This window comes from Bubalus kerabau, chromosome 1, assembly GCF_029407905.1.
Source record: "Bubalus kerabau isolate K-KA32 ecotype Philippines breed swamp buffalo chromosome 1, PCC_UOA_SB_1v2, whole genome shotgun sequence".
Classification (NCBI taxonomy): Eukaryota; Metazoa; Chordata; class Mammalia; order Artiodactyla; family Bovidae; genus Bubalus; species Bubalus kerabau.
The window spans coordinates 172,223,278-172,243,391 of NC_073624.1; the positions used below are offsets into that span (position 1 = coordinate 172,223,278).

At 48.0% G+C, this 20,114-nt stretch overlaps 1 protein-coding gene across 27 annotated transcripts in view; it reads right to left on the reverse strand.

Annotated features, from left to right (window-relative positions):
• The window catches only part of OBSCN (obscurin, cytoskeletal calmodulin and titin-interacting RhoGEF), a 238,535-nt gene that overhangs the window by 93,583 nt on the left and 124,838 nt on the right, over positions 1-20,114 (reverse strand). For all 27 annotated transcript variants that reach the window (XM_055539448.1, XM_055539536.1, XM_055539504.1 and 24 more), the window contains 11 exons: positions 10,578-10,853; positions 5,682-5,957; positions 4,139-4,423; positions 3,709-3,975; positions 3,276-3,545; positions 1,964-2,230; positions 1,420-1,686; positions 1,117-1,229; positions 855-1,008; positions 510-671; positions 287-391 (listed from right to left, as the gene is read on the reverse strand). In XM_055539448.1, the coding sequence (XP_055395423.1) occupies positions 287-391; positions 510-671; positions 855-1,008; positions 1,117-1,229; positions 1,420-1,686; positions 1,964-2,230; positions 3,276-3,545; positions 3,709-3,975; positions 4,139-4,423; positions 5,682-5,957; positions 10,578-10,853 (2,442 nt within the window). The remainder of the gene's footprint in view (positions 1-286; positions 392-509; positions 672-854; positions 1,009-1,116; positions 1,230-1,419; positions 1,687-1,963; positions 2,231-3,275; positions 3,546-3,708; positions 3,976-4,138; positions 4,424-5,681; positions 5,958-10,577; positions 10,854-20,114) is intronic.

Below are 20,114 nucleotides of genomic sequence, written 5' to 3' on the forward strand. Positions count from 1 at the left end.
CGGGGCCTCACACCCTTTCTCTCCAGCATTTGCTGAAGTCCCAGGAGGGAGAATTTACTGGTAACTACATGTTCAACAAAGGAGACCCCAAGACTGCCTCCCCTAGTCCACTTTCTTCCTGCTGAGGAGGGAACACCCCTTTCCCTCCTCCTGGGCCATTTCTAACCTCATTCCGGGAGGGACCCCAGGACAAAGACAGAGGGCCTTCCAGCCCCATAAGACTCAGCACATGTACTTGTCCACACAGACACTGTCCAGCCCATGCCTTGTTCGGGGTTCCCATTACCTTTTACTCGGAGCTGGGCTCGCGATTCTGCATTTTCCGCTACAAACTTGATTTCCCCTGCATCTTCCACCAGGACCCTCCGATAGATGAGAGTGTATGTCCTTCCTGGGGACAAAGCCCACTCAGGACTAAAGGGCAGGGTGGCCCGGGGATGGGGAGGGGTGGCCTGGGGGCAGGAAGTGGGGAGGACCCCTGCTTTGGCCCCCCACTGTCCCCGTCTCACCTTCCTGGCGGATCCTCACGTTGTCACTGGGCCGGAGCTTACTGCCCTCCCAGAACCACTGTGCAGGCACCTCATCGTGGGAGACCTTGCAGGAGAAGGTGGCGCCCTCTTTCTCCACCACTTCCACATCGTCCAGAGGCCTCACGATCTGCACATTCCGGCCTGGGGCACAGAGCAGGCCCTGCTACACCCCGAGGCACAGGCGTCCTATCTGACCGCCACCCCCAGCCCAGCTTGCTGACGGGGTACAGGCTGGGCATAAGGGCAGAACCAGAGGGCCAAGCACTTGCTGGGGGTCGCAGTAGGGGGCCAGGAGGTCCTTGCAGCCACCCGCCCAGCCCTCACCTTGCACCTTCAGGGAGGCCGAGCTCTGAGCATCGTGGGCATCGCACACGTACACGCCCTGGTCTCCAAGCTCACATCGGTAAATGATGAGACTCCTGCAGGCCCCCTGGGCCATCATGCCCATGGTCTTGCTTACCCGCAGCTCCACATTGTCCTGTGAAGGAACGAGGCCGGGTCAAGAGCTGGCACTGCCCAGCAGAGCGGTCTGACACTTGCCCACCCCTGGTGAGAGGCAAGAGGGGGCAGAGGAGTTCGCAGGCACCTTCAACCAGCGCACATCCACATTGGGGCGTGAGAGCTCACAGTCCAGGGCCACCTTTTCCTTCTCTGTGGCCACCACGTCCTGCAGAGGGCGGACGAACTTCACAGGCAGCTCTGGGAAGACAGGAGGGAAGTGCTGAGAAGCAGGGCCTCCATGCGGGGACAGGGTCTAAACTGGCTGGAGTCACTCAGCTGGTTTTAGGAAGGAGTCCCCTCCCCTACAATGCCCCACCTGCCTCCCTGGCACCGTAGGGACAGTGGCAGGCACCCTGGAGTGAGTGCTGCCCCACCCATAGGCACCCACCAGTGACCACCAGATGAGCAGAGGTGTGCACGCCCTCCGCCCTGAAGGCCACCAAGCCGCCGTCCTGCCGCTGCAGCCGTGACAGCGTGAGGGTGTGTGTGGCGCCGTGCACCGCCAGCTGGCAGTTGGGTCCTGGCTGGAGCCGAAGACCGTCTCGAGTCCAGTTGCCCTCCACGTCAGCGTGGGACAGCTCTACTTCCATAGTGGCCGTGCCCTGCTCCTGCGCCTCCACGGCCTGCAGGCCCCGCACGAGCCGGACCTGGCGCACTACGGGACAAATAAGGGGAAGGATGAGCCACCGCAGCAAGACCCTGGCCCTCGGGCCAGCCCGCGTCACGTCCCCAGGGAGCCTCACGGTGCCCTGTGGGGGAGGCCTCCCCGCCCCTCACTCCCTTCCCCTCCTCCCCGGCCCCTGCCAAGTGCAGGGTCTTCTTCCCTTTCCCCCTTTCCCAAGGCTCTGCCCCCAGACGGAGGTGCCCTCTCCTCCTACCCTCTCTACCTCCTCAATGCTCAACCCTTGGACCAAGCTCGCCTAGCTGCTCACTTTCCACAGTCAGCTTGGCCTGCGTCTTGTCGTCTGGTGTCTCGCAGCCGTAGAAGCCACGGTCAGCGAAACCCACACCGTGGAGAACCAGGCGGTGACGAGCGCCCTCGGCGTGGATCTCCACTTTCTCGCCCGACGCAAGTGCTACAGCATTGCGTGTCCACTTGACCTCCGGCCACGGCCGAGTCAGCTCCACCTCCATGGTCACTGAGCTCCGCTCCTCCACGGTCTGTGGCTCCAGCTTCTTTCTGAACAACACTGGAGCCTCTGCAGTCATGAGAGAAGGAGATCACCAGAGCCACTGTTTACTCTCGGAAAAGCAAGGCAGAGGGACCCGGCCCCTGACCCCAGCAGCAGACCCGCCCTCCACCACATTCTGACTCCGAGCTAGGGAAGACCTTGGCCATTCTCAGCGCTCAGCTGCACGTGTGCGCAGGTGTGATTTTAGGGGTGGATAACAGCACTTCAGCTGGAGGAAGGCATGGCAACCCACTCCAGCATTTTTGCCTGGAGAATCCCATGGACAGAGAAGCCTGATAGGCTACCGTCCATGGGGTCATAGAGAGTCGGACACGACTGAGCGACTGAGCACACACGCAACCACACTTCAGGAGGGCTTCTTCTTGCCCAGTCCCCCTCCCACCTACTGCTCCCCTCTTCTGAACACCCTCCTGCCACGCCCATAAGAGCCTGAAACTCCTCAGTGCGGCTGGTGAGCAGAAGCATAGGGACACAGAGAGCTCTCGAGACAGGCAGACTCCGAGCCCCCAGACCAGCTTCACCCTGTTCAACTAGGCCCTGGGTGCCCCACATTAAGGAAGAGAAATGTTTGAGGAGTCCTCCTCCCAGACTCAGGTTGTGCCATGGGCAGAAGTGAATCTGCCCATTTAACTCCCTTCCTCATGAGATGGCTTGGCTCCCCCGGGGTAAAGTTCTGGCTCTCCCCACACAACCTGGCTTCAGTGAGCCAAGCGCATCCCCATCCCCTGCATATGCTTGCCCACCTTGCCATCTCCCCCACCTCTGGGCTCAGCAAGGGTCCTTTCCTCTAGGAAGACCCCCTGGATCACGACCTCTGCCCACTCTCCCTCCAGGTGTGCACTGCAAGAGTTTACCATCTCCCCTTCGGAGCAGGTGCTTGGCCCCATGGTCCCACTCTGCAGCTGATAAACCCACATCCTCTGAAGTCAGCCCAAGGCACTGGATCCAGGCTGGCAGCAGGGTGTATCTGTACAGCCACCTGGGAACCAGCTCACTAGGAGAAGCTGGTACAAGAAGCTGTGGCGCCCTCCCTGCCGCCCCACAAGCTCACCTCGGACCCGGAGGGCAGCCGTGGACTGGATGCCCTCAGCCTCCGCAGTGACCTGGCCGGCATCCTCCAGGGCCAGGCTTAAGATGGTCAGGCTGTGGCTGGCACCCTTCTGCGATATGAGAAACTTCTCACTGGACTGTAGTTGGACACCATCTCGGAACCATGTGACCGCCACGTCGCTGGGGGTCACCACGCACTGGAAAGTGGCCTCGCTCCCCTCCTCCGCAACCACCGCACTCAGCCCAGACGTGAACTTGACCACGCGGGGTACTGTGGACAGGGGCTCCACTTAAGATACACACAGGATAGGCGGGGCCTCCCCCTCTTGCAGACTCCGCGGAAGGACACCTCTTCCAGGAAGCCTCCCAAGAATGCTCCGCCAAGCTACCCACCCTCCCCGGCGACTCAGCCCGCAGACCTGGCACACGCATACCGATAACAGTGAGCATGGCGCTGGTGTGGTCGTCGCGGCTCTCACACACGTACTCCCCTGCATCCTCTGCCCGCAGGCCCGACACCGTGAGCGAGCGCCGAGGCCCCGCAGCCGCCATCTGGAAGCGTTTGCCGGACCGGAGTTGCGTGCTTCCGCGGCGCCACACCACCTCAGCCTGCGCAGGGCTCAGCTCACAGACCAGCGTCGCCGTGCCGCCCAGATCCCCGCTCACGGGCTCCAGGGGGCGGCAAAACTTGGCAGCCACCTCTAGGGGAAGGGGGTGGGGGAGGGTGGACGTCAGCCTGGCAGGGTTCAGGCCGCGGGACCAGCTCTGAGCGGCCTGGTTGCACGCCCGGAGCCCCACCCAGTCTCCACTCCAGGATGCTGCCAACAAGGGGTTCCCAGAGGACCACCCCATGGAGCCGCTCACCTTCCACCTGCACCGGGAAGTCCTGCCCCTCTGCGCCCACGCGGCAGCTGTAGACAGCGCTGTCCAGGGTCTGTGCCCCATGCATGGTCAGGGTGTGGGTGTCCCCTAGGCTGGTCATCTCATGCCGCTTGCTGCGGCGAATCTCCACACCATCTTTGAACCACGTCACCGTGGCCACAGACGGCGTGGCCAGAGTGGCTGTCAGGACGATGTCCTCGTGTTCCCTGACCACCAGCGGTTCCCTGCGTCTGGGTTTCTCTGGGGCCGGAGGCTCAAACTCCGGCTCTGGGCAGGGGGATAATAAAGGAGCATTAGACAGGGGACCCTCTCATCCTTGGCCTGAATCCCAGCCCCCTCCAGGCCACGCGGTGGGAGACTTGAAATGAAACTGCCTAGGCTGTCCGCCTCTCCACCCCGGCCTCTCTTCTGAGCAAGCCAGCGAGGAAGCCTCAGGGCGACACTCCGCCTGCCAGGCACCATCCAGGCTCCCAGGGGCAGCACAGGGCAGTGAGGAGAGCCACCTGGGACCACAGGCCTGGGGGCCACAGGCTCTGTCCACCAAGAGCTCAGAGTCCAGGATCCCTGCCCCACCCCAAGGGGCACTGGGCCCCACGAGCAGCTAAGGCAGGGAAAGCGGGGCACATAACGACCCTGATGCAGCCTGGGGCTGGGCCAGCCTTCCAGAAGGGCAGGAGGGAGCGGGGCCAGGAAGGGCAGCAGAGGAAGACAAGCTCAGTAGAGGAGCCCCCTGTGGGGAGGGGAGAGGCCAGGCAAAGATTGAGACTGTGAAATAGCCTGAGTGCCTCCAGCAGCCAAGCATGGGGGAAAGGCCAGGGCCGAGAAGGGGGAGAGGGAGGCCCTGGGAGGGGGCCTAAGAGGGTCCCTGTGAGGGCTGATCCAGGGGACCGCCTGGAAAGACCATGCTGGCTGCAGGATCAGATGCCAGGGCCACAGCTGGGGACAGAGACAGGGTCACTGAGCTCAGGACTCCGAAACCCAGTGATGTCACCAGCAACAGGAGGGACAGAAGCAAGCAGGCAATATACCGGCTTGGCTCATGCCCAGGACAGAATGGGCATCTGAGCAGAGGCCAACACAACAGGCTGACCTAAATACAGCTGGACGGTCAGGGGCCTGAGCCGAGACAGGGGCGCCAGACCCAGTGAAGGCAGGGGCGTTCAAGGCCAGAAGTGCCCCAGAGCAGGGCTCCACAGCTGCCCAGGAAGACTTAATATGGGAATAGTGCCCCCTGCTGACCACAGACAGAGAATGGCCATTTCAGCAGCCTGCAGATGGCTGAGAAAGCCTCTGTGGCAGGTTTCACGCTGGGAAAGGTATGGATGTGGCGGAGAGAAGCGGGAATCTGGGGGAGCAGATGTCAAGAGCATCCTGGACTCGGGGCTCTGGCAGGCATCCTGCCACTCAAGGGCCTTGCGGGGAGACAGAGCCCTGGAGCTGACTGCATCCATGGAGAACCCAGCAGGGGACCACAGGTCCCAGCATCCCCCGCACTCACACCCCCCCACCCAGCCTTGGCACCCACCTGTGACATCCAGGTGGAAGGAGACCTTCTGGCCCCTGGCCTCGCAGCTGTACTCCCCGGCGTCTGCCTTGCCCGCCTGCTGCACCACCAGCTGCCGGGTACAGCCCTTGGCCTCCACATGCACTTTTGAGCTCGAACTCAGCTTCTTCCCATCCTTGTACCACGTCACCTCCGTCTGGGCCTGGGCCACCTCGCAGCTCAGTGTGGTGCGGGCTCCTGCCTTGGCCTGCACTTCACTGCGTGCCGGCTGCTCCTTGGCAAACACCACCACAGGCTCTGCAGACAAGGAAGGATGCACAGGCTCAGAGACACCATCTAAGTCAGGAATGCAGCAGTATGGAAAGGAGGCCTGGGCAGGTAGGAAGGGGGCTGGGCCCTGCTCCAGGCTCTGTGTTGTGCCACGGTGCCCACAATTGATCTATACATTCCATGCGTGCTGCTCCAAGTGGGGGCTCTGGGAAAGACTTCTTCCCTGCGCAGATTCCTCTAGGAAAGGAACTGTGGGATCAGGATGCACGTGCCCTTCAACCTTCCTAGATGATGCAGTCTTTCTCACACGACTGTACAGAGAACACTTCCACCCACAGTGCATGAGCGTTCCTGAGGCTCCAGCCTCTCAGTGTCGTCAACCGGTGGCAAGCCGGTAGGGAGCATGGTTGTACTTCCTGAGCTTTCCTTTGCACAATTCTAACGGCTTATAAAGTGAAGCACCATTTCTCATCTTTTTGGCTTTTGGAGTCTGCCCTTCTGCAGGATCACTGCCCAACGTTTACCGAGTTATCAGTAGCATTGTCTGTCTTTTCCTTCTTCATTTTCAGGAGTTCTTCATATATTTATATTAGAACCTTCACAATTATGGCTGTGTAAATATTTTGTCCATCTTTGTCACTTGCTTCCTTATCTTTTGTGTGTCTTCTGTTGACATAAAGTTCTCAGTTTTAACACAGGCAAGTATGTCAAATGTCCTTTGTGGAACCCTCTTACACTGTTGGTGGGAATGCAAACTAGTACAGCCACTATGGAGAAAAGTATGAAGATTCCTTAAAAAAGTGGGAATAGAACTGCCATATGACCCAGCAGTCCCACTGCTGGGCATACACACTGAGGAAACCAGAAATGAAAGAGACACGTGTACCCCAGTGTTCACTGAAGCACTGTTTACAATAGCCAGGACACCAAAGAACTGACTCACTGGAAAAGACCCTGATGCTGGGAAAGATTGAAGGCAGGAGGAGAAGGAGACGACAGAGGATGAGATGGTTGGATGGCATCACTGACTCGATGGACATGAGATTGAGCAAGGTCCGGGAATTGGTGATGGACAGGGAAGCCTGGTGTGCTGCAGTCCATGGGGTCACAAAGAATTGGACACAGCTGAGTGACTGAACTGAACCGAGGACATGGAAGCAACCTAGATCTCCACTGGCAGATGAACAGATAAGGAAGATGTGGTACATATGCACAGTGGAATATTATTCAGCTATAAAAAGGAACGCATTTGAGTCAGTTCTAATTAGGTGGATGAAATTGGAGCCTGTTACACAGAGTGGAAGTAAGTCAGCAAGAGAAACACCAATACATATTGATGCATGTATGTGGAATTTAGAAAGACGATAACAACGATCCTATATGCAAGGCAGCAAAAGACACAGATGTAAAGAAAAGACTTTTGGACTCAGTGGGAGAAGGTGAGGGTGAGAAGATTTGAGAGAACAGCATTGAAACATGTGTATTACCATATGTAAAACAGATGACCAGTGCAAGTTCGATGCATGAAGCAGGGCACTCAAAGCCGGTGCTCTGGGACAACCCAAGGGATTGGGTGGGGAGGGAGGAGGGAGGGGGGTTCAGGATGGGGGGACACAGGTGCACCCATGGCTGATTCATGTCGATGGCAAAACCACCACAATATTGTAAAGGAAGTATCCTCCAATTAAAACTAATTAATTTAAAAAATGTATCCTTTGTGATTAATACATTTATATACTGCTTAAATCTTTTATTACCATCAGGTCATTAAATAATCTATATTAGCTGCTAAGAGCTAGTTTTAACTTTTATATTGGAGTCTCTAACCCACCAGGAGTTGGTGTCCATGTGTGCTGTGAGAGAGACGTCAATTTTTATTATAGAGGAATAGATATAAATATATATATACACACATATATATATGGTTATATGGCATTTACACAGTTTATGAAAAAATTACTCTTTCTCTACACTACACACTAGCACTACATAGTTAAAAAACAGAAAAGGGATGGGAGAGTTTGGTTAAATGCAGGGCTGTTTTAGAGATCACTATTCTATTTCTTTGTATTTATCCCTGCACTGAAGGGATAAATACACTGAACACAGATGTTCACTACTGTAATTTTATAATGTTTGATATCTTGCAGATCAAACGCTCTCATTTTACGAGTGCTTCCGTTCCACCTGGCCCTCGGAATCAATTTGTCAGTTTTGACAGACCCACAGAAGAACTTCCCTTTGGATTTTGATTGGTGGTACATGTTCAGTTGTGTCCAACTCTTGCAACCCCAAGGACTGTAGCCGGCCAGGCGGCTCTGCCCATGGAGTTCTCCAGGCAAGAATGCCTGGACTGGGATGCCATTTCCTCCTCCAGGGTTTTGAGTAGGAATGGACATCTTCGTGCCTTCCATGCACAGCTCACCATTCATTTAGATCTTCACTGCCTCCCTAAAATGTTTAATAATATCCTCTCTTGGAAGCCTTAAACAAATTTTATTAGACATGGAATTAGAGGCATGATACTTTTAATGTTATTGTAACTGTCTTAAAATATCATTTTCTGACTCTCAGTTGCTAGTTCATCAACATAGAAGTGTTTTCTGTATATTTTGTATGTGGCGATTATTCTTAACTTTCTTACTAACTTTAAAAATTCTTTATACTCTCTGCATTAATAATGTTATCATCTAGGAACTCCACTTTTTGCTTTACCTAAATTTTACTTTATATTTTTCCTGACAGTCTCTACAATATTGGACATAAGTTGTGATAGTGGAGCCACTTGAAATGCTCCAATGAAAAGGAAAGCTTTCACGGTTTCTCTGTAAGTGTGAGGTTTGATGTCGTTTTCTTTAGTACTCTGTATCAAATTAAGGAACTATCCATTTATTACTAGTTCAGTAAGAAGTTATCAAAATGAATATATGCTGTATTTTATAAAACTCAATCTAGATATGATGTAAACATTTTGTCAAGCACTTTTATTCTGCACTTTTAAAGGCAGGAATATGCTTTTTCTCTTTTAGCTTCTTAATGTTATAGATTGATTTTTCTCATGTTCTGATGTTGAACAATTGCATTCCTGGATTAAGATCCAGGAATTGTATTGTATTCATAATACAATACAATACAATTCAAAATGTATTGCTCCATTCACTTTGCCAATATTTTGTATAGGATTTTGATATAGACATTGATAAAAGATTGACCTATAATTTCAATTCTTTATACTTTGTCAGATTTTGGTATCAATGCTATGGTAGCTACATAAAATGAGTTAAAGAGTGTCTGTCTATACACACACACACACACACACACACACATAAATAGACACACAGACACACACACATATATATCCCTTTTCCATTCTCTTAAAGAATCTCCATGAATAGGAAAAGTTTTCCAGAATATTTCATATAATTTGCCAGTAGAGCCACTGAGCTTAATCTTGTTCTATGAGATTACTTTATTATGGTTCCATTTATCTAAAAGATTATAAGAATGTTCAAGTTTATTTCTTCTTGTGTAAGTTTTGATATAGTTTTCTAAGAATTGGCCAATATTTCAAAACTTTTCAAATTTACTTGTGTGAAATAATATATTTTATTATAATAATGTCAAAACGATTCACAGTGGATTTCTTGGTATCTATATACACCTATGAATCAGTATATACTAATACAATATCAAACTGTTATGTGGTGGCACTTAGGAGTCAAGGTAGGGCCACAGCCCATCTGTATTTGAAGTTAACCTCTCTCAACAAAAGGAAACTAAAGTTAGTCTGCAGTCATGTCTGTGAACCACGTCAGAAGGTACAGAAAGACACGCGTCATTAGGAAATGCTATGAAACAAATGCTGCTCCACCAGTCAGCATGCTGCTACAGTGCCTCATCTTTAGGAAAGCGCTCCTTACTACTCTCCATTTCTAAATTTATAAATCAAGCTCCAAAGGGAATACTGACACAGAATGTACTAACTGGAGGCAAAAGAAAACCAAAATTTGCTTTTAAAAGAATGTACCATATCTCAGAGGCGCATGTCAAAGGCACCAATCCTCTTCTCTTGGTTTACTTTGCACAGACATTGCAACAGAACAGACACCTAGATCTTGCAACATTTAGATGGACAGATAACTTCTACAACAATGTGCAAGAAAGAAATAGTGTCCCATAACAACTAAAATAAATTCAGACTTGAGGTAATGCCAAGCATGATTATGTGGCTGAAATCCTCTTATCAGGTTCAAAAACCTACAAACATCTCTGATTAGGGAGAATCCTCATACAACGCTGGGCAAGAGAATTTGGACATTGCTAAAACATCCAAAAAGTACATTCACATTTCCCAAGGTGAGAGATATGTGGTCCACTTGAGACCCCAAGGGCCAGATGGAGCCAGGGTCCTGGGCACCAAAGATCACCTGGAACATTACAACACGGAAACACCACTTGGGGTGCACAAGAGAGGCCCCTCCTCCTCACACACACACCATTCCCACCCAGTGTCCCTGGGATCAGCCATGAGCATGAGAATGGGAGGCGGGAAGATGGGAGATACGAAGAGCTTAAATGCAATGAAAAGATCCTGTCATGGCTGCAAGTCAGTCACAGCATCTCCAAAAGATCTCTCAAATAACTGACCTGCGACGTCCAGGTGGAAGGAGACCTTCTGGCCCCCGGCCTCGCAGCTGTACTCCCCGGCGTCCGCCTTGCCCGCCTGCTGCACCACCAGCTTCCGGGTGCAGCCCTTGGCTTCCACACGCACTTTCGAGCTGGAACTCAGTTTCTTGCCGTCCTTGTACCACGTCACCTCCGTCAGGGCCTGGGCCACCTCGCAGCTCAGCGTGGCACTCGCCCCCGCCACGGCCTGCACTTCACTGCGTGCCGGCTGCTCCTTGGCGAACACCACCAAGGGCTCTGGGGACACAGGGGGATACACAGGGTCAGACATACTATCTAAGTCAAGACGCAGCACTGGGGAGGAAGGACTAAATGGTGAAGCAAGAGAACTGGAAATTTCTCTAGATCCTGGCTAGCTATGTGGCCTGGAAAACCCTACCTCCTTCTCACCGAGTAACCACAGTTTACTTATATATTCTCCCACTGATCCATGCCTGTTGTTCCAGGAGAAGACGTTGCCAGAGACTTCAGTGTACACACTACTTTGGGAGAACTTCAGGGTCCTGAGGCATTGGCTCCTCAGCCTCTCTAGGTGGGCACCCAAAGGGCAGTGCAGGACCCCAGCCACAGTTACCTGACATTAACGCTCTCCACAGGCCCGCTCAGGGAGGGGTGCCCTCCCACCTGCAGTGCAGAGCCTCCACCCTCTGGTCTACGCTCAGCGTGCCGACTGTGGCCAGTCGGTGGGAGGGAAGTTGTGGCCCCTTGGCTACCTCTTGCATGGCACTCGTGACTCAGAAAGTGGAGCAGCGTTTTCAGCCTTTTGGCCATTACTGTTTGCGCTCCTGTGGTGGCGCTCTTCAAGTGTTTCAGCTGATTTTCAATAGCGTCTTCTGTCTCCCCCTTATTCATTCTCCAGATCTCTTTATGTGCTTAAGTGCTAGAGATTTGACAAATGATGCAGCTTGCGACTACTGTACCCATCTGCATAACTTGCCTTTTCACTCAAGTTTTTGTTTTAAATCTGTTTATTTATTTGGTTTCACCACACAGCTTGTAGGATCTTAGTTCCCCAACAATGGGTCAAACCTGTGCCCCTTGCAGTGGAAGCACAGATTCTTAACCACTGGACCACCAGGGAAGCCCCCAAACTTAGTTTTAATGCAGTTGAATACAGGATATTGTTCCGTTGTTCTGTTTAAGACTTCCTTTACCCTGAAGCCATTAGATAATCTATGTCATCATCTTACGTTTTATGGTTTTCCTTTCATACTCTGGTCTCTAACCCACCTGGAGTTTCTTTTTAAGTGCTGTTCCAGTTACCTATGCAATTTTTTTTATGATTAAATGTTGAAAACATATTAAAAAGACCATCCTTTCTCCATTGCCTATACAAGCTCACCGGTTTAAAAACAAAAGTGGTGGGGATGGCGGCAGAGTTGGAAGTTCATTTATTCACAGGTCTGATTGTGAGTTCACTATTCTGTTCCTTTGATCTGATAACTATCCCTGTATTGTAACTCCAGTATCTTTATGATAATTCTTTTTCAAGAGTATGTTGGCTCTACTTGACCTTTGGAATCTGCTGCTCAATTTTCAACTATCCGAAGCAAAACATTTGTTAGATTTTGACTGGATGTGAATATATCTGAGTCTTCTATAGATTTCCATCTATTTCTTTAGGCATTTTTTACTCTCTCTCTCAAAAATGATTAACCATTTCCCCCCACTAATGTCTTAAACATCTTTATTTTACTTGGAAATGGAAAGATCATACTTTTCACAATGCTGTAAATCTTTTATAATTTCATTTTCCAACTATGCTGCTACTATATGGAAGTATATGTTTTCCACATAGTGACTTTTTACATGGCAATTTTCTCAACTCTTATACTAAGTCTAACTGATCTTTTAGATTTTCTGAGTTGATATCCATGTACTCTGTTATTCCTTCTTACGTTTCATGCTTTGCATTGATCTGCTTTGTTTCTGAAGCTACATAAGCCCTGCAATACGGGAGTACAACCTTATCACAGTGTATTATCTTCTTGATATATTGCTGAATTCAGTTTGTGAATGTTTTGTCTAGGGTTTTCCTTTCACAGCTATAATAAACTGACCTGTAATTTCAATTCTTGGTACAGTCCTTGTCAGATTTTGGTGTCCATGATATGTTACCTACAGAAAACCATCTGCAGAGTGTTTCTCCTTCTATTCTCTAGAAGAATCCCCATGAACATGGATTCATTTATTTCTAAAATATTTAATATAATTTACCAGGAAAGCCACTGGGCTTAGATCTTTCTGAGAAAAATGATTTACTTCGGTTCAACTTACTTAAAAGGTTTAGAACTGTTGGAGTTGTCTAATTCTCCTGTGTTATTTTTGATAATAGTTTTCTAGGAACTGGCCAAATTGTCAAAATTTTTCAAATTGACTACCATAAAGTACTGTGTCATATTCTCTTAAAATATTAATAACATTTGACAAAGGTACAGAGTGAGGTTTCTGGTATCTAACAGTTCAGTTCAGTCGCTCAGTCATGTCCAACTCTTTGCGACCCCACGAATCACAGCACGCCAGGCCTCCCTGTCCATCACCAACTCCCGGAGTTCACTCAGACTCACGTCCATCAAGTCAGTGATGCCATCCAGCCATCTCATCCTCTGTCGTCCCTTTCTCCTCCTGCCCCCAATCCCTCCCACCATCAGAGTCTTTTCCAATGAGTCAACTCTTCACATGAGGTGGCCAAAGTACTGGAGTTTCAGCTTTAGCATCATTCCTTCCAAAGAAATCCCAGGGCTGATCTCCTTCAGAATGGACTGGTTGGATCTCCTTGCAGTCCAAGGGACTCTCAAGAGTCTTCTCCAACACCACAGTTCAAAAGCATCAATTCTTCGGCGCTCAGCTTTCTTCACAGTCCAACTCTCACATCCATACATGACCACTGGAAAAACCATAGCCTTGACTAGACGGACCTTATTATGTACAGGTACTTTTATGTACAGGTACAATCCCACACTGTTAGGTATTGGCAACCAGAGGTCAGTGTAGGATCACAGCCTTAGTTATTTGATATTAACACCCTCTTTTTTTAAAGTACTTATGCTTTTAATAGTATAATGAACAATGAATCCACTACCCACTCAAGAACTAATACATTCCCAATCAGTTATCTACCTGTAACAAACTCCTAATGAAAGGAAAAGAAATTTAGATCTCAGACTTCTCTATGAACCAGCCAGGGAGGCACAAACACACTAACCATGAGGGAAATTCTATAAAGTAAATATTGTTTTATGAGACCATGGCTGCTGCTACTATAAAAACTCATCTTTTAGTGTAGTGGTATAGTATTAGCTACTTATTCGTTTCCATTTCTTAGCTTACAAATCAAACTCCAAGAATACTGACACAAATGTTCTAACTGAAGACAAAGGAAAACAATATGTTGTTTGAAAAGAGCATTCTAAACCTCAGGCGCATATCACAGGTGCATACCTACCAACAGTCAGCTCCTTTTTCACTGTTCACAGGCACTGAGACAAAAGCTCGATCAAGAATTTGGTACATGAAGTGAAAGAGAAAAGAGCCTCCCAGAACACCTAAACTATCATGAACCAAATTTTAGTTTTGATATAATTCCAAGCGTGATTATGTGCCCCCCCAAAAAAGTCCCCTTAATTTTGGTTCAGTGAAATTCAAACAGGTCTCACTAGTAAGAACTCTCATGTGATGTTAGGTGAGGGATGTGGGAACAGCCAAAATATTCAACAGAAGGATATGCACATATTCCCAGATAAGAGATATCTCATCTACTTCAAACATCAAGTACCAGGTGGATTCCAGAGTCCTCAATATGGGGAAGATTCTACACAGCTGTTGGGACATGTGAATAAGTGTTACATCAAACACTACTTGAAGTTTACAAGAATGGCCAAACTCCCTTCCATATACATACCCCTCCAATTTAAATTCCCTTGGTTCAGCCGTGGGCATAAGACTAGGAAGTGGAAGGACGGAAAACTTGAAGAAAAGAAGTCTAATGTAAAGAGCACTAGGGTCCAGTGAGTCTATTAGTCAGTCCCATCATCTCCTTCAAATGCTCTCAGTTAGAACCCCCTGTGATGTCCACACACAAGGTGACCTTCCAGCCTCCAGCCTCAGAGCTGTACTCCCCAGTGTCTGCTTTCCCCGCCTGCTGCACCACCAGCCACTGGGCATGGCCCTGGGTCTCTTCCTGCACTTTTGAGTTGGCACTCAGCTTCTTCTCATCCTTGAACGATGTCACCTCCTTCTGGGTCTGGGCCACCTTGCAACTCAGCATGGCTGTCCCCCCAGTCACAGTATGCCCTTCACTCAACACTGGCTGTTCCCTGGCAAATGATGTACAGCCATGGACTCTGGGGACAAGGAGGGAAGTACAAAGTCAAAGACACGTTCATCTAAGGCAGGAAGGCAACAGTGGGGGGGGGGGGCGGGCGGGGGGCAGGGACTAAATAGGGAAGTAGGAGGGCTAGAAACTTCTCTAAGCTCTGCACTAGATATGTGCCCAAGAGGCCCCATACCCTATCAGTAGTGATGACACAATTTTTCTATCCATTTGGCCACAGCTCCAAGTGGGTAGTTCTAAGTAAGAACATTGCAAAAGACTTCTCTGTATATAGGATCTGTGGGGGGCGGGGGGGTGGGGGCGGAGTCATGATCTATGCAACCTTCCTAGATGAAGCCAGTCTCTCCCACTCAACTGTACGGAGAGTGTTCCTACCCACAGTGCATGAAAATTACTGAGGCTCCACCCTCTTGACTATTCTCAGCGTGTCAACTGTTGCCAATCTGGTGGAAGTGAGGTGGTACTTCCTGTGGCTGTCTCCTGTATGGTTCTGGTGACCCACAAAGTGGAGCAGCTCTATTAATCTTTTTTGTCATTATGGTCGTTTTTTGGGTCATTTGCTCTTTTGTGGTGTCACAGATAAAGAACTTGCCTGATTTTCAATGGCACTGTCTGCCTTTTTCATATTCATTTTTAGGACTTCTATTTGCATATTAAAGCTTTTCTCTCCCATATCTGTGTGACTTGCATGCCACTCTTCTATGGTGTCTTCTGATGAATCGAGATGGTTGGATGGCATCACTGACTCAACGGGCATGAGTTTGAGCATGCTCTGGGAGATGGTGAAGGACAGGGAGGCCTGGCGTGCTGCAGTTCATGGGGTCGCAAAGAGTTAGACATGACTGAGCGACTGAACTGAACCAAATCAATCTAATGAAAGCTTTTAGTTTTTTTTTTTATTATTATTGTAAAGCTTTTAGCTTTAATGCAGTCAAATGTGTCATTCTTGTTCCATGTCAGGAATCTCCCCTTACCCAAAAGCCACAAGGCAATCTAAGTCACCATCTACGAGTTTTCATGGTTTTATCTCTTACCCTGAGGTCTCTAACCGACCTGGAGTTGGTTCCGTGTGGTTTGTGTTATCAGATGAACTTTTTTCCTTACGTGGTCAAATGGAAAAACAAATTCCTACAAAAAGACCATCATTTCCCACTCCTTGCTCAGCCACCACGCTTAAAAAAGAAGTGGGGGCGGAACAAAGGCCTGTCTGTGGACAGGTCTTCCGCTAACCTCCCTCTTCTGTTCCTCTGGTCTGAGAACTGTCCCTTCATTGACCCATCTTTCTGTAGCTTTATAATAGTCTTTAATATCGATAGAGCAAATGCTCACACTGAATTTGACTGTCAATTCTCAATACTCCCCTCCCAAAGAACATCTGCTTGGATATGGACTGTTATTGAACATCCTAGATTCTTTCATGGATTTCTATCCATTTATTTAGGACCTTCTTTATCATCTCTCAAAAATGTTATTCCCACCGCCCCTCCCCCAGAGCCATTAAGCACCTTGCATTATATTCAGAATTAGAAACATGATACCTCTGATGCTATTATTGTTTTAAAATTCTGTTTTAAAATAACTGTTTGTGATTAGTATATAAATATAGTAGTGTTTTCTGCATGTTAATATTTGTGTGCATTTATATTTCCAAATGCCCGAAGTCAAATCACTTATCCTTGAAATTTCGATATCCATAACCATGTCATCTTTGAATCCTACCATGTTTCTGCATTTCTGCATTTCACTGGCCTCCCTTCTGTTTTGTGCAGCGCTGGACAGAAGTGGCGACAGTTGACCTCCTTCTCTTGCTCGTGAACTCAAATTAAAACCTTCAAGGTTTTACTTTAAATGTGATGTTGCCTGGTGTTTTCTAGAGTGCCGTTTATCAAGGTAAGGGAAAGTTTGTTTATTGATAGAATTTTATGGCCTAAGTTAATGACAAAATTATGGTGTTAAAATTGATCAAACTTTTATCCTGCATTTACTGAGAAAAATCACATCATTTCTCACTTCCAATCAGTTAATGTCATGCATTATACTGGTTTTCTCATGGTCAGAATTTTAAATCAATGTTGCATGCCTGGACCATGTCTTTCATCATAATCTGTTCTCACCTTCATATATTGTTCAGCGACTTTGCCAGTATTTTGTTGAAGATACAGGCCTCAACATCCACAGGATTTGTTGTTACTGCTCAGTCACTCAGTCATGTCCAAGTTTTTGTGACCCATAGACTGCAACACACGAGACTTCCCTGTCCTTCACTATCTTCCGGAGTTTGCACAAACTCATGTTCCTTGAGTCAGTGATGCCATCCACCCATCTCATCCTGTTGCCCCCTTTTCCTCCACAAGATATTGGCCCATAATTTTAATTCTCCTTACATTCCTTGTCATATTTTGGTATCTATGTTATCCCATAGTTACATGGATCAAACTAGAGGGTATATCTCCTTGTTTTATTCTCTAGAATCTCTGTGAACATGGAATAATTACTTAACAGAAATTTGGCATAATTTTATCAATAGAACAGGGTTTCCCTGGTGACTTAGATGGTAAAAAATCTGCCTGCAATGCAGGAGACCTGGGTTCAATCCCTGGGTCAGGACTATTCCCTGGAGAAGGGAATGGCTACCCATTCTGGTATTTTTGCCAAGAGAATTCCATGGACAAAGGAGCCAGGCAGGCTACAGTCCAGGGGGGGTCACAAAAAGTTGGAAACGGCTGAATGACTAACATTTTCACTTCATCAACAAACCAATGGGCTTAGATCTTTCTTTATGAAATTTTTTTTTTATTATTGGTCCCATTTATTTAAGTTTTAGGGGAAGTGGGGCCCAGATGATGGGGAGAGAAGATGCAGAGTCCAGGTCTCCTCACCAACAGGATATTTACCAGATGCTGGTGGAGGACCTTGGACACCCAGGAAGACCAGAGGAACCCCCGAGCACCTGGGTAGGATGGCGACGGGGGTAGTGACAGGGGAGGAGAAGTGGAGGCTGGATGTGGCAGGTATACCCGCCTGGCGGCTGGGTAAAGGGAGGGGTTTACACACCTGAAGAGACACATTTACCTTCCGGGGATCAGCAGGGACTAGGAGGGACCTGAGGGGTTGGAGGACCAGGGAAACACATCTAGCATTCTCCATCCCTGGTCACTCAGCTCCAGGGAGCTTGCTGAGGCCCTGGGCCTCTAAACCGTGAGGCCAGAGGCACTCCAGAGGGCCCCTACAGGCCAGGCTGAGCCCGGGTGCCACCCTGACACCCACCTAGGGCCTTTCCTGGCCTGGGTCCTACACCTAAACCCCACCCTGCTTAAGGGCTGCCCTGCCTAAGCCCTGCCCCCCACAGCCAAGGCTTTTTCGGGTCCTTTTTGTTTTGGTTTGGTTTGGTTTTTGGTTTTCTCCTTTGCTACTGGAGTTCTGTTTTACCTTCTGGTGTTTGTTTCATATATATTCTTATTTTTTCTAATATATCTGCTGATTTTCTAAATTGTAATTTTTATTCTTTGTTTTTGTTCTGCTCTTTTTTTTTTTTTTTTTTTTGCAGTGTCCTGTGGCTTGTGGGATCTCAGTTCATGGGCCAGAGATTAGAAATGAGCTCTAGTGGTGGGAGTACCGAGTCTGAACCACTGAACCAATAGAGAACCTCAGACCCCAGGGAATACTAAGCAGAGTAAGGTCTCCCAGAGGTCCACATCTCAACACCAAGACCCAGCTCGACCCAACTGCCTGCAAACTCCACTGCCAGAAACCTCAGGCCAAACAAACAGTAGATAGGAACACATTCCTACTCATAAAAAAAAAAAATAGGATGACAAAAATATATGTTACAGACAAAGGAGCAAGGTAAAAACCTACAAGATCAAATAAATGAGGAGGAAATAGGTAACTATCTGAAAAATAATTCAGAGTAGTGATAGTAAAGATGATCCAAAATCGCAGAAATAGAAGAAAATGTATTAAACAAACACCTAGAAGAACAAAAGAATGAACAAACGGTGATGAAAAATGCAGTAACTAAAATTACAAATATGCTAGAAGGAAATCAATAGCAGAATAACTGAGGCAGAAGAACGAATAAGTGAACTGGAAGACAGAATGATGGAAATAACTTCCAAGGAGCAGAATAAAGGAAAAATGAAGAGAACTGAAGATAGTCTCAAAGCTCTCTGGAACAGTATTATATTAAATGCACCAACACTTGAATTATAGGGGTCCCAGAAAAAGAGAAAGCCAAAGGGTCCGAGAAAATATTTGAAGAGATTATAGTTGAGAACCTCCCTAACATGGGAGAGGAAAGACTCAACCAGAATCCAGGAAGTGTAGAGAGTCCCATATAGGATAAGAGAAACATACCAAGACACATGATAATCAGACTAATAAAAAATAAATACAAAGAAAAGCTATTAAAAGCAGCAGTGGAAAAGCAAAAAATAACATACAAGGGAGTCCCCATATAGCCATCAGCTGATTTTTCAGCAGAAACTCTGCCGGCCAGAAGGGAGTGACAGGATATACGTAAAGTGATGAAAGGAAAAAAGCCCACAGCAAAGACTATACAGAAAGATCTCATTCAGATTTGGCAGAGAAATCAAAAGCTTTACAGACAAGCAAAAGCAAAGAGAATTCAACACCAATTAAGAAAACAGTAGAGAAAATGGTAATAGGAAATATGAATCATATATAAATGTAAGTGGATTAAACGCCCCAACCAAAACACACAGACACTGAATGGATACAAAAACAAGTGTATATGTTGCCTAGGAGAGACCCATTTCAGACCTAAGGACACGTACAGACTGCAAGTGAGAGACGGAAAAAGATATTCCATGCAAATGGAAATCAAAAGACAGCTGGAGTAGCAATACTCATATCAGATAAAATAGACTTTAAAATACAAACTGTTAAAGAGGTAAGGAAGGACACTACATAATAATCAAAGACTCAATCCAGGAAGAAGATAAAACAATTACAAATAGTTATGCATAGAAATAGGAGCACCTCAATACATAAGGCAAACACTAACAACCATAAAAGGGGAAATCAACCATAACACAATTAGTGCTGGAGGACTTCAGCTCCCCACTTATACCAGTGGAAACATCATCCAAACAGAACATAACTAAGCAAACACAAGCTTTCAAGGACACAACAGACCAAAAAGA